General features: G+C 45.6%; 1 protein-coding gene across 13 annotated transcripts in view; it reads right to left on the reverse strand.

The window, feature by feature from the left end:
- ZBTB46 (zinc finger and BTB domain containing 46) overlaps nucleotides 1-14,747 on the reverse strand; it is a 59,103-nt gene that overhangs the window by 16,677 nt on the left and 27,679 nt on the right. For 8 of the 13 annotated variants that reach the window (XR_014572942.1, XM_083801084.1, XM_083801081.1 and 5 more), the window contains 4 exons: nucleotides 8,396-8,677; nucleotides 2,246-2,418; nucleotides 1,066-1,117; nucleotides 661-972 (listed from right to left, as the gene is read on the reverse strand). Coding sequence is in view for 11 of the 13 variants with exons in the window: in XM_083801084.1 (XP_083657210.1) it covers nucleotides 661-972; nucleotides 1,066-1,117; nucleotides 2,246-2,418; nucleotides 8,396-8,677 (819 nt within the window). In the remaining 2 variants the exon portion in view is untranslated. The remainder of the gene's footprint in view (nucleotides 1-660; nucleotides 973-1,065; nucleotides 1,118-2,245; nucleotides 2,419-8,395; nucleotides 8,678-14,747) is intronic. The other 5 variants (XR_014572941.1, XM_083801077.1, XM_083801076.1 and 2 more) reach the window with 2 other exon arrangements.

The following is a 14,747-nucleotide window of genomic DNA, read 5'->3' on the forward strand; positions in this document are numbered from 1 at the left end:
GAGCACCAGAGCAGAACACTGAAGACTGAATTCTATTATTAATTCTACTGCTAACACATGCTCACAAGTTTAGGTACGTTATTTTCGTAGGGAATGTAAGAAAAAAATAGAACCATTTCTTTTATAAAGCACTTTGAGATCTACTGATAAATAAAGTTTAAGATACTAAGTGCACCATATTATCATACCAATAAAATATCCAAAGTGCCATTGTACAGACTGACAAAAGTTATCTTTACAGAAAAATTGCACCATGGCTGCAGTTACACAGTATCCGGAACCAGCACGTTATCGACCTGATCAGTTTTGGGGAATTACTCTTACGTTACACCTGCGGTAAGTTTATTTGCAGCAAGAAAACGAGGAAACAGTTTGCTTTTCCTAGTTTAAAAGAAACATCTAGTATATGCGACAGCAGCTACACCTCCTCAGGCTCCTCATTTTGCTCTACGCTGTCCAAAAGCCCCAGGCCGCCCAGCCGGGCAGAGGCCAGGTAGCACACCTTCACGTGGTTAGTGAGGTTCTTCTGTGTACCAAAGCCCTTGCCACAAAAGAGACACAGAAAGGTACGCTCATTCGAGTGCACAGACATGAGATGCCTGTTCAAGTCTGTCTTGTCGCGAAACAGCTTGGCACACTTAGGACACTGCATCTTCTTACAGTTGAAGTGGATCGTCTTCTCGTGCCGATCCATGTTCGACTTCAGCGTGAAGCTCGCGGGGCACTTGGAGCACTGGAAGCGGGCGAGCTGGCCAGCAGGCACCCCGTCGGCGAGGCCAGGCCAGGCGCAGGCAGCCAAGTCGAATGGGAAGATCATGGAGAAAGCGTGCTCGTGGATGTGCTCCTTCAGCTTCTCGGCACACTCAAAAACCCTCCTGCAGAAGCCACAGGTCAGTCTCTTGGAGAGGGCTGAATCTAGGAACAGGCCATCGTTAGTTAAGTCCATGTCTTCGGACCTCAAAAAACATGGATCTAAAACAGAAATACACACACACATGTACAAATCACTGTCTTCTGGCGTAAAATAATGGTAATTAAAAATAAGTACTTTTACTCTCTACTTACCTGTGTCAGAGTTATTAAACTGCCAAAGTGCTAGAAATCCATCGTAAGCGGCCTGCAAACGAAAAGCATACCGAGGTTAAGGCAAGCATTTACAGGAGGGCATCTTCGTAGCAAGTGCTTGGCCTCCCATCTTATCAGTCCCCTCGTCCCTTGTTTAAGGGGGGCCTGGCAACACTACAAAGCTTTACCTTTACAAAGCTTTCACCTTTACAAAGCTTTGTCAAAGCAGCTAAATTAACCAGACCATATTCTGCAAGACTTGGTGCTTAAAGGCAGTAATCAACATGCCTACTGAAGTCAGTAACTGAGTCACTACTCAGTTTCCAGTGCCCCATAGCATCTGTAGCTCCCACTCAGGCCAGTAAGAGCCAAGGACAGAAGATTTCTAGCAGATAAAAAGGAGCAGAAAATCTTCCCCTAGCCCCGCGCAGCTAATCTCTCTGTCCACACAGAAAAGCCCATGCAAAACAAACACGTTCTGCTTGGTTCCCTTTACGCAACGCTCCCTGGCATTGTTAATCCACATTATAAATAAAAGCTGATTTTTTTTTTTTTCCTTCCCTAACCCATTTGCAATATGCCAGCGTGCGGCAGATGGCAACCCTGTGTGATGCAGCCCGGGCAGGTCTGCTGCAGGCCGGGGAGGCGGCTGCCAGCCGATCTCACCATCCCGCTTTGCACTACTGTGACTGCGAAGGAAATTATGTGCTTCCATCACGTGCTTAATGGGACTAAAGTCTCGCTGGAAAACATGAAAACTGAGAAAAGCTACAGAAAGGTATGGATTTTATGTCAAACTCCTAACTCCTAATAAATACAGTCTGCTTCTAACCTTATCTAGATCGTTACAAGAAACTAAAATTCAAAACACCAGAAATGGGCAGTGGAGAGCTGGGCACTTGGCTGCCTTTATGCCGTTATTAATATTCTTAACCATTCTTTTCTTTAAAAAAATAAATACAGTCTTTTGAGTGCACGTTCTGTTGAGGTAAGGCTGAAAGGGGAAAATAAGGACTACGCCAGCCCCAACCTCAATGGATTTCTAGTTTTAAAATTACCTTATCTTTTTAAAAAACAGCTAATAGATCAAATAAAAGATAATACAGCCTTTCAAAGTACTCCTAACTGGGGATAGTTCAACTACACAGGTATCTTTGGATTTTTTACCCCACGATCTTACCTGGGTTGAGGAAGGCATCTCTCCTTTTGCCATGGCTTCTGGTGACATGTCACCAGAACAGCAGATCGCAGGGGGGCTCTGAGTGGCAAGGTGTGATGAAGGCAGCGGGGGAGATGGTGCTTCCACTTTGCCATCACATTCGCCCCTTGAACGATTCAAGTTGGTGCCAGGCCCTGGGGAACACAGGAAACGAATCTCACCCACGTGAACTAGCACCAGCTGGTGGTTTTTAAAAAGGCCTTGAAAAGGCAGTGAATGAGCACTCGCAGCTTATCTTCTGGCAGTGGGAGGGAATGCAGCAGTACAGTGATGCCAGGCTTTTTTTTTTTTTTAAACCCAGCCTCCCCACCCAAAACGTCTCGTCTGCGTGAGATGCATGCGGTGGAGTTATCCCATGGCATGGCCACTAAGGAGTCCGGTGGGAGAAAGGAGCACGGTGTGGCACAAATATCCAGAGCAATCACATTTCTGAAAGACACTTCTTCGAGAAGCACCACTTCAAACGTGTACGTATAAATCTTTGAATAACGTACACACGACAAACGTTCTGCTACTCAACTTCCTTGAAAATTTAGCTTCAGATCTCAAGATTTGACCTCGGTGTTTTATTTAACACAGTCTGTTCATCCTTGATCTCAAAGTGCTTTACAAAAGATGAGAAGTATACATATGTATTGCTTTGACTCTGTACCTAGCAAGCATGGACGTTCAAATAGTTGTACAAAGCTATTGAATGCTACCCAACAGTTGTTACATCCTAAAATCCTACTGTAGTTAAAGGAAAACGTATCATTTGTCTGATGGAAGCAGTCATACCTGCTCACCCGTACTGTACCAAGAGCCAAACAGTACATAATATCCCCAAAACTACGTTGACGATCAATGACAAATCCATATAGAAATGGAGACCGTATAATCACGACCGGTGTACATCACAAATAGGTGAACAAACATTAACAAACACCTTGACTGTGTGTTGCAATGATGTATTGAGCCGGTTGGGTGTTTTTTTTTTTTGAAAAGTAAGCAAGCTAAATCAGAAGCAAATATTGCACAAAAATAAGCAAATTCATAAAAAATAAGCAAATTCATATTTAAAGCAAACTGTGGCCTGAAGTCTTTTTATCTCTAATACAAAAGAGTATGACTGAAATTTTTATGCACATAAAAACCCACACTCTTTAATGCAGCTATGAATAACAAGTCAAAGTTTATACTTTGCCTGAATACAATACACTGCGATCAGGGTCCCAACAAAGCATTCAAGTGAAACTGCACAAAGGTTTTTAAATCCGAACAATCCCAAACCTAACCTTTTGTTTTATTTTTTTTTTAAATCAGCTATCAAAGGAAATTCTCCTCTAGCGCCACAAACTGGATGTTTGATTTGCCTTCCTCTGCTTTGATCGCAGATTGAAATCTTTCACAACTTAGATAACTCTGTTTAAGTGTGATAACAATACTTCAAGTTTTTGTTCTGGTGGGGCTCATCTGTTGCTGTTTTAGTTTAAGGGCAGGGTACCAGAGTGCCAAAACCCCATAAAGGGAAGATAGGGGAAAAAATGGGTGGGGAGTGGGAAGTGAATTTATCATTATTTCCTGCCAGAAACCATTACCAGGAATATGTCCCCAGGCTGGCCACAGAATTCCTGCCCAGCCATCCACATTTTTCCCTGGGTGTGGAGGTCCCAAACCGAGTCAGACCGTCCCGACTGCGCTGCAGCTGCACACCGGGACCCAGGCTGCTTACAGGCGGCGCTGGGTTGTGCTTCCCTCAAAAGCAGTGCTCTGGCATGATGCAGTGAGGTTAGCTGGGGGGGGCGACTTGATTAATTCCTTATTAGCACCTTTGGAGTTACACAGGTCCCTAAGAAACTGCACACTTCTTAAAGCGCGAGTTAATGAATGAGCAATGAAACAGAGCAAGGAGAAACAAACCCAGTCATCCAAAACGAGCCACAGACACGTACAACACAGCAAAAAGGTACAAATGTGGTTTTTAAAACAATCATTAATATTTATTTGGTTTTGACTAGTGCAAGTAACACAAGAAGACAACCCCACAAAGGCGACCCGTACGTCGTACACAGGAACGCGAGCAGCACCCGAATTCACGTTTTGTCCCGCTCTGGCCAGAACTGTGAGAAACCTTTTTCCCTCCATTAAAATCCAATGAATGCAAATTTTGAAAAGCAATTTAACTTCTAAACCAGAAATTACAAGTGCTTTCCTTCAGTCAGCTTTGCGTATGGAAGATGATGCGCTGGTTTAGCAGCATTTACATGAATACAGTGTTCTCTGGCAGCTGGACAGTAAGCTATTGTGGCAAACAAAGGCAAAGGTTATTATATCTCATTTAAAATTACATCCATTCTCCCCTAAATCTTGGTTTACCATGTACAAAATTTTCATGCCAAAGTGAATACCTTTAACTCCCACTTGGGAGAGCTGACCACTGTGTAAAATGTATTCCTTTAACATCTAGCGCGAGGATAAATTATTGGCTCCGATGAACCGCTAACTAAAAATAAAGTATTAGCTGGTCTGCCCAAAAGAAAAGGGCTCTGTATACCATGTAATCACTTGGACAACACGCTCCATAGGAATTGCTTCTATAAACAGTTTCAGTTGCAATAGGGTAAACAGGAAAAGCCAAAGTTAGACATATAAAGAAGTGTGCAATGTACTGTTCCGAAAATGTGGAAGAGTTGCTCTTTATGGCAGTCAGACTCAATCACCCCAAAATCTGAAAGGCTTCTTTTCTTTTCTTAAATGAGAACACAAGGATGTAAAGTAACCAACTCACTTTCTAGTAAGTATTAAAATCCTCATCCTCTTGATTACACTTGGCAAAAACTTCTGAGAACATTCAACTAAAGCCTTTGAGAGTTTTGTAGATGTGGTGGAACCGCACATAACAATGCCACCAAAGTTCAGTACCATCAGTGAAATAAAACAGACGTTCTTAGACAAAGGAGCGGAGTACAACGGCACTGCTGGCGCTGGAATCGGCGAAGAATAACCTTTAGCAGACAGCCCATAAAAACATGTAAAGATGAGGAAAACTGAACAACAACATTGTCTCATCTGAAAAGAAGATATCCCCAAAAAGAAGCTACGCAGGTTCATTAACTAACAGTACCCAAGAAGACATCAGTGTTACCCGTGAACATCTGATACTTACTTTTTCCTGCAAAAGTTTCTTTAGGTTTCTGACTAGCATGGTAATAAAGTCAATCTTGACCATATGCCATGAGCTTCATGAATTCTCAAAGCCATTCAGCTGCAGGTTATCTGGCAATCCTATCACCGGGATGGCAAGATACTTTGCTCTTCAGTTTTTAAATTAGTTTGAAGCGGTTAACGTTAGAAATACTGTATTTAAGTTTGACTGTATTGCAGTGATGCAGCGATGCTCCTCTAAAAGAAGACAACAACTCCCCACATCCTGTGCTTCCTTTTCCATTAACTGAGTGTTAAGTAATTTCACAGCTCATATATCGTTACAATACATACTGCATTAGGAAAAAAAGAACATGAGGTAAAATGAAAACCTTGGGGTATCCTCTATTAACTTTTATAACAGTATGAACTATGTGGAAGAAAAATTAAAACTTGTAATGTATGTGGTAACTTTGAGATTTATGGCCCCTTTACAATCCTGATGAGCCGTTTCTAAACATGCATAATATACTCTTCTGATCTCTCCACTTCAACTAAGTCTTTTCCTCCAGAAAAGAAAAATGGATGTTAAACCCACTGCTTGAGTCAGTTACTCACTGTATTAGCGCCTAAGAAAACACAGACAATCTAGAGACAGCAGTTAAGATCCGAAATACATTTTACATTTTTTAAACTCCAGAGATTTATCACTTAAAATTCTTGAGATCGGTAGGTTTCCTTTTCAAATCAGGCAGGTGAGAATTGCCACACACTGTGCTGGTTTTTGTATTTAAAAAAAAGGATCTCATTCGCCGTGTTCCTGCCCTCCCCACCACCCCCTTTTTTTTGGGTACAACCCAGGACTTAAAATGACTCAATATCCTCAAATTGTGTTTGAAGAAAAATGTGAAGAACACCTAACAAAGCAAGCACCAACCTAGGCTGTGTTTTCAGAGCTCCTTATTCTTCTCATCACTTGCTTCGCTGTCATTTTTATGCTGAAAATTCTCATTAAACTTGATGTCCTATTGTATTCAATAATGACCACTTAAAAACAAGCGAGTCATATCAGAACATCTTCTTCAAGTGATTAAAATAAATAGATAGCTGTGATCTGAATAACATAAAAGAAAAAATACATCCCTTAATTCCCTGCTTCTGTAAAAATTCTCTTAACAAGCCACAGCCACATCGACTTACTGTTGAGAGCTAGACACAAAGTGAGCAGTTTATCTTTTTGTCTTAAGCAATTCTCTTCCAGAAAGATGAGCTAATTAAAGCTTAGCTGAATGAAATCCGAGTAATAGGAAAAAGGCTGGAAAACAGGTACCTCAAATATAGACTGGAGGGCACCTCCCGAGTCACCGCATCCATCAAACGCTTACCCCGACTTCTAAGTCTCTCCGGCTTTATTTCAGACCCAGCTGGACTTCTGCCTATACCATGCCTGTTTGGGAACTCCACTTCTCAGCTGGGTAGGCAATCTGTAGTTTCCAGCCCAAATTTATGGCTGCTTTATACTCATTTGTCTTTAAGCCAAGTGGTCCATCAGCTTTTAAGGAAAATCTAAAATCCTCCAACCAAGAAGGAGATGATGGATGGAGTGCAGTCCCATCATTGTTCCACTTTATCATGACAGAGACAAAACCACTGATTTCATCCGTCATGAATCACAGATTCTAACACACAGTGCATAAATCTCTCTCGCAGCCGTACAGTGATCTGTGCTCCCACCCCACCCCGGTGCCAGCTGAGGGCACTCTTCTCACTGCACGCCGCCTGCTGCAGAGGACCTTTGCTGGATCACCGCAACGAAGGGATTTTCAACACAGCAGCCTAGCTGGAACCTTCTAAATCTGATTTAATTGGAGATCATTCAGTAAGTGAACTACTGTGGGAATAACAAGAATGTTGCATTAGCAATTCCACCCAGACCTATAAGCTGCAGAATAAGACACGAAACCTTTATTTTCTCTCTAAATTTAGACAGATTAAAATAAATAAATATAAATTCTTCTGTTCAGACATGTAAAGGGAAAAGAGGCTCCAAGACTGACATTATGTCGTACAGTTATTTCCCTTTTTCATGCAACCCAGGTGACCATTACAAGTTCTCTTTTTTGCCATTGAGGAAAATAAAAATGTAATAGATATCTTAAGTGAACTTTCATTCTATTTAATTGGTCAATTTTGTCAGTATAAATGAAAATACTCTTTTTCTGCTGAAAACGAACACACAGTACTACAACTCACTGCTTGCTCTATACTATGTCACAGAAGATATCCCCGTCTTTTGAGAGTATTACTAAAATGCAGCATTAATCACTTTTCTTTCTTTGTGTGCTAGAGAATCCAAGTATTTTACAACAGCAATGAAGAAAATGTGCTGAGAGAGAGGCTGTCCACACAGGCTGGTGCGAATCAGCTGCATCCGACAGATCACCCACGGAGAAACACTCATTTCCATGCACAAGCGTAAGAAAACAATTTAATAGCTGCCCGATACTTAGAGATCCTGCCAGGAACAGCAGAAAGTAAAGATCGCACCATCTACAACATCATAACTGTTTCTATGAACGTTCAAGTTTCCCCCTTTTCAGTTTCAACATCAGTCAGTTTTGGATTCAAAACATTTGTAGCTACAGAAGGACTCAAACACTTGTATTCCGTTTGTAACTTCCTTTTGCAAACAAGTAAACCAGGCGTTTGACACCAAGAGCTACGCGCACACACCACGCGCTTTCCTTCCACAGCTTCAGCAGTTAGCGCTGCTAACTAGTTGTTAGATCCAGCTAACTAAGTTGGATCGACACCAGAAACACGTTTCCAAATTTCATGGCAAGCGTGACTGAGCAGAACTTACAACCGGATGCAAACACATCGGCAGTACTAAACGAGACAGCGACCTGCGTTTTCTTCTCTCCTCACTAACGACTCCACTTAAAGCACCAGTAAACAAACAAACAAAATACGAAAACACAAACTTACGAGAGAGAGAGTGCGTGCCTTTGGGTAAGTACTCGAACAGCAGCGAACTGTCCTCTCCCAGCATGTCGGCTTTCAGGGACAGCAAGCTGTTCTTACTCATCAGGGCGGCCCGCAGGTTGGCGACGGTGGCGGCCTGAAGCGCGTCCTCCTTGTCCGGCGTCAGGGGCTGCGACAGGTAGCTGGCCTCGCCGCCCACCAGCGCCTCGTCCACGTTGGCGTAGGGGTCCGAGCGCTCCACTCGGCTGTCGGAGCTGCTGGGCTCCGTCACGGCCGCGTCGGCACCTGTGGGAAGAAAGACACCGTCAGAGAGCCACTGATTCCTGAGGCGAGACGTGACAAGGCGTGCGTGCGTGGCGGGCGTGGGTCTCAACTACCGAGAGCCAGCTCATGGCCCGTTTTCGCCTTTCAGATGAGAGCGCCGTTCTCCCCTCTCCTCTTCCAAGAGCCCAAAGATGAACTTGGCCGCCCACAGGCCCCCATGGCCAGGGGACTTCAAGCCTTCTGCCTGCAGCCATCCCCGTCCCCACAGGTACACTAGCGAGTCGCCCCACACGCCACAGAGGTCCCTGTGGGCCCTGTCCCCCTGCCCAGGAGCCCGATGGCACCCAGCCCTGCTAGCCTCAATCCTTCCTTCATTCCGCTCCCCACGGCGAAGGTTTTGAAAGGGATAAACAGCCTATAACAGAGGAATGCTAATTAATATAAATTCCAAGGGGTCATTGACTTGAAAAATAAACAGTGATCAGTGGTTTCCAGCTTATATCACAGGGTAGGTTTCACACAGAAGTGAAGCAGTCAACAAAACAAAACACAAAGCCACAAAACAGATCAGCCAGCTGCCTTACGAGGGCTAGCTACCAAGGAACTGTATAAAATCACAACGGACTATTAACAAAAACATCAGTTACTAAACCCAAACAAAAACGAAAAGGTTGTAAAAAGGCAAATCCAGGTAAATGGGGCATTCGGGCGCTGTCCCCACAGAGCGCGGTGGTAAGTCCTGTTCCTGCAGAGGGCTGCAGGGCAGCACAGGGCTTACGAGGCAGGAGGAGGAGCAGCGTGCCAATGCTCTGCTCCAGCACCAGGCCAAGACGTCCATTTGCACGGCCTTATTAAAGCACGCCGACGGGGACCCCAGCACAACGCCTTCCTCCCGTAACCTCCGGCACGGCAGGGACCATCGCTCCCATCTGCATTCAGGTGGCAGCGGCCGGGGGACGCAGTGCCTTGCTCAAGGAGCCAGCGGCAGCCCCGGGCACGTCAGATCCTCCCCTGGTCCCGATTCACTTCACTATGCCGCCACTCCCTCTCGCTGTTAACTTTTTCCATCTCCTTTAAAAAGCAGAAAGCCTCAAAGCAAACAACGAGGGAAAAGCAATCTTTAGCAGAGCAATCCTGCGCTCGGGCGGTGTGAGGAGTGCTCAGGGCTGGGGGCTCCGAACGGAGCAACCCCGCACGCTGCCAGAGGTGCTCTCTCCCTTTAAAGAAATTATTTTCCTCCTCCATCTGCTGCTGTCTGTACAATAGAACAGATAAAGCGAGATTAACCCCTAGCCAGGCTGAAGAACTCGTTGCTTTGATTTTTATTTATGTATTTAAGGTTAACTGTTGTGTTAACCGTTGGTACACTGTTGCCTCAGGTAACAGGTATATGCATTTTCCCTGGAAGATCACGTAGTTTGTTTTTAAAGCAAACAATTTCCGCATAAAGAGAAGTTACAAGAACTTAAAAATCAACAGCTGCTACAAGAGATGGTGAAAACAGTAAATTCTGCCCCATTAACACGGGAACTTACCAGCCGGCTTTATCAGACACCACGATAACGATAATCCTGCTGTTCCTGTGCTCCTCGCCACCGCAAGCGGCAGAAACCCCTCGGGCCACAAGGGGTGCCCGCCACCAAGGCCCTGCTGCCAAGTCCCTGGGCAGTAACTCACCTGCCGTCTTCTCCCTTCCCTTTCCATGGCCCATTGCAGACGCTGATTGACAGTTGCCAGAGTCTGCTACTGCCTGCCGCACATAAACGCTAATTGCTAAAACACACGCAGATTAATTGTAACCACAACGACACATTAAACGTTCCTCAAAAGCCAAGATTAGAGACAGACAGTGAAATAGAGGCTTTAGAGCGTCGAGTATTTATAGCTAATCAAATACACATTAAGGCAAAATAAATATCCACTTAGTCACGTAAGTACTAAAATACTCTCAGTACACCAAAACCCAAAAATGCACGAAGATCGTCTTCACGGAGCCTCCAAAACCACTTCTCTCTTCTCTCCAGGACACAGCTTCATTTAACGAGATTTAGCCAAAGAACTACACGAATCGGAAGCATCCGTCACTGCCCAGTAATCTAAACTGTTTACTGAAGTTCTTCAGAAGTACGTAAACCAAGCTTTACTAGATGAGCTTCTGTTTTGTAATGACTTAAGACAACGGGTCACGGGCAGCCCCGGATCCCCGGCCGGCTCCTACGCCACGCGCTGTGTGCGCCGCCCCTCCGGCTGCAGGGGTTGCGGGAGCCACGAGCAGGAAATCCCGCTCAGTGCAGCAAGTTAAACACGGGATTAGCGCCGCTCCAAAAACTGAGCTCATTAGTCTCCTCAACAATTAATTATTTTGCAGTTATTCTATTACACCAAGGCTACTTTCCAAAACGTGGAAGCCTTAGGAAAGCTTTATTAGCTTGTTGACTTGGACGAGCAGTTTGCGTTCAGTTGCGTTTAGAAACGAAATGCAGGGCCTATTTTTTTTAATAGTTTCTGCAATGATGCATCCCTGAAAGTCCGAAAGCAAAGACTGGCCAGGAAATTTCTTATCTGTACACAGAAGCCCGACACAGAGGAGCGCTGAGAGCCTGGCTACCTGCACGGACCACGCATCCCCTCGGCACAACAAACCGAGCGGGCGCCTGCTCCGTGACGGGAGGCAGCGACGTGGCTACAGCATGAGAAGGGCAAACCCAGACCAGAAATCCCATTCATCGGCAGGCATGCCACTGCTAACACTTGAAAAAGAAAAGGTTTTATGTCAAAGTCGAATAAGCTCAGATCTTGTCACGAATCCAGGCATCGGGAACCCAAAACAAAGGCAGGAAGCTACCTGCTGCAGGGTATCAGCATCGAGGTTGTCACCGGTAAGAAATACAGCCCTAGGCACTTTTGAGCTCAGACAGCACTATTCAAAGACGAAGCGGCACTACCCGTGCCTGCCAGCTCCTTGGGAAGGGCTATAGCAGAAATGAAGGTGATGCAACTTACTGAAGCATCCAAACAAAACATTAACGCAACGAACTGTTTTTCTACATCTGGGAGAAAAGTGACAGCAAAACCGACAGCAAGAAGCATTATATCTGGTCCAACAACTGAAAAATACATGTGCCGCCTCAGAAAGACCAAGGAAAAGCTTCTCCACATTAAAGGAGTAACCCATTTGAGTACCTTAATTACTATTTGATGCACAAAGGTTTTTTTTGCTGTAAGTCTTCTCCCTGCTTCGCTCATTTTCCCTTGTTGCAGCCGACCTCCGCCGTTTACTCGCTGCGGACCCGCTCCTCAGCCAGCTCCCCCTCACCGCTCGTTTCCTGGCTGTACTGGTTTTACCTTCTCAGCACGTCCCCGGCACCTTCTGCTGTTTCCCAGACTCCCGGTGCTATCCTTCTCTTTTATTATTTGCTTTGCAGTCGTCTCTTCTTCCAACTTTTACTCTTGCTCTCTCACGTACATAGATGAATATCTTCTGGAAGTCTGCACTTAGATGTCCAACCCCATTTATCGCATGGAAGAGAGGTGCGAATGAAAGCCATACAAGATCACATCTCCTGCTGGAAGAAGCAGCTCCCCAGGCGCTCAAGCGAGCATTTTGCCGGATTGCTATTCCTAAATATTCTTCTTTTCATCCCCATCTCCAGGTAAGAGGGGATCCCACGAGGCTGCCCTCTCCTCCTTCAAGGCCCCAGCCTCCCGCTGAGCTCCCGGCCCGCTGGCTGCACGGCCCATCGGCCGCCCAGCCGCAAACGCAGCGCTCCGTGAGACGAGGACAGCAGCATTTAGCTTATCGTTCGCAGCCAAAGCCTTCAGCCAGTTTCTCAAAGCTTTCTTTATCACCCTGGCAAACATCAGGAAGCTTTTAGGATGCCTTCCAACCCGTCCTCAGCTCTCCTCGCCGCCAGTGCTTCGTCACGCAGAGCGAGCCCTCCCTCCAGGACCACGCCGTGAGCCGAAGGTTATCGCTGTGTAGCACCTGGGGAACACACCGCAGTCCCACAAGCCGCCCTCCATCCCTCCAACCTCCCCAGACAGCAGCAATTCACAGCACCTCCTGACCATAAAACACACCCTCTACCCATCCTACACAGCTCACCCGCTTGCACGGCTCCGCTACCTGCTTTGGCAGAGTTAAACCTTTATCAGCATCGTCCCGCTGGCTTCCCCAACATCAGTAACGCCATCTGCTAAACCCAGCCAGCCTCTGGACGCTTGTGTTTTGTGGACACTTGCCAAAGGTAGGGGTAACAGCAACTATCTGGAGCTAATTAAAGAAACACCGGCTAATCTTACATTCCACTAACTCAGAAAGCACACTTTACAATCATGAACAGGCGGACACCCCCACACCCCCAAAATTATGGCTTTTATTCTTCAGAATCCGACGCAGTTTACTCAATAAAGAGGTAGAATAATCCACCTATGTATTTATTATCACTGCATTTGGACAACGTATAGGTAACAGACTTTTGCTACTGCTAACAACAAACCAGTTAAGTGATACCTTCCAGCAAGTGCAGCTTAGTATAGCCTCTGAGCTACACGAACCAAACGGTGCACGTGGCTTCTCTGGCCAAGGTCACTGCATGCAACGTTCTAAGCCATCTTCTCTTAAAGTGAAATAAAGGTTGTTCAAGGTGAAACAGCACTCAAAAAAAAATACTATGCAAGAATCTTTTATACAGAGTATTTCAGCTACAACAATACAAGTTGTCCAATTCTTTATATTGAGTATGAACACTGCAAATAACAAATAGTTTGCAAGGGAGAGAACATTCTCTCAATATGTAAATTAGGGTGGGAAGATGAAGAGAAGTAAAGACAAGCTTTCACGCACACGAGTCCCACTGTCGGAAGCAGAAAGGCAAGCATCAAGGCAAGCGACTGATGTTACAACTCCAGCGGTGTCAGCAGCGAGCAGCAGTCCTGACTTGTGGCTGTGTGACTGCTGTATTCCTATACGGCTCCATTTTTAAGAATCAGAGAATCACTTAGGTTGGAGGTGACTTCAGGGATGCTTTTAGAGTTTATCCGGTTGCTCATGGCTTTGTACAGTCAAGTTTTGAATATTTGCAGGGAGAGAGACACCACAACTTCTCGGGGACTTTGCTCCATCACATGACCACTCTGTAAAGAATTTCCTCCCTTTATCCCGTGAGAATTTCCCTTCCTGTAACTCACGTCCATTTCTTCGTATCCTTTCGCTGTACACATCTGGGCAGGGTCTGGCTCTGGACAACCTCCCATCCCCTTTCTATTCTTCATGGCTAAACCAAGCTGAGCCCCTCCTTGTACACAGCACCCTCTAGCCCATCCTGACAGTCTCTGCTGGGCTTGCTCAAGCTCAAACTCCTTCTTGTACTGAGATTACCAACCTGGATCTCGTACTCCAGCCGTGGTCTCGCTTCCCTTACGTGCTCTTTGCAACACAGCCCGGGCACATCCAGCCCCCCCCCGGGGCCAGGGCACAGCCCCCTGCTCACCACAGTGCATTTTCTGCAGAGCTGCTTTCTCGCTCACTGGCTGCAGTAACAGCCACCAGGGTAGCTCTTTAGGGCCTCCAACACGCTAGCTGGACAACTTCCAGCAGGGTGGCAAATTGAACCTTTTTTGTATACAACCCGACAAGCAGAAAGGGCAGAGAGATGCGAGGGAAGAGGTACCAACGATACCAACTTCTGCTGCCACCCCAAATGCTCATTCCTGCAGCCCCCCGCTACCCCCCTCAGTTGTATCCAGCTGTTTGCGTAGTTGTGAAGTGAAACTGAGACAGGAACTAATATATGTTAAAAATAAACTAGGTTATTAAAAAAAAAATAGTTTATTTTTAAACCCAGATCAGTTCCCCAATCTGATTCACGACAGGGTTGCACAAACATTGCCACCGGAACAACTGAATAGAGCGTGGGGGTGGAAATAAAGTACCAGGGGAAAGTGGGAGCCACTTCAACTAAGCTTTTCTTTCAAGGACACTGCCCAATTCTGACCTGAACCGAACTGTTTTGGGTGGAACGGGTAAAATCAAAGACAGTTTTCTGAGGTTCTTCTACCTATTTGTGCAGAGTACCCGCACAGATCTCCG

This window comes from Anser anser, assembly GCF_964211835.1.
Source record: "Anser anser genome assembly, chromosome: 16".
NCBI classification, from domain to species: domain Eukaryota; kingdom Metazoa; phylum Chordata; class Aves; order Anseriformes; family Anatidae; genus Anser; species Anser anser.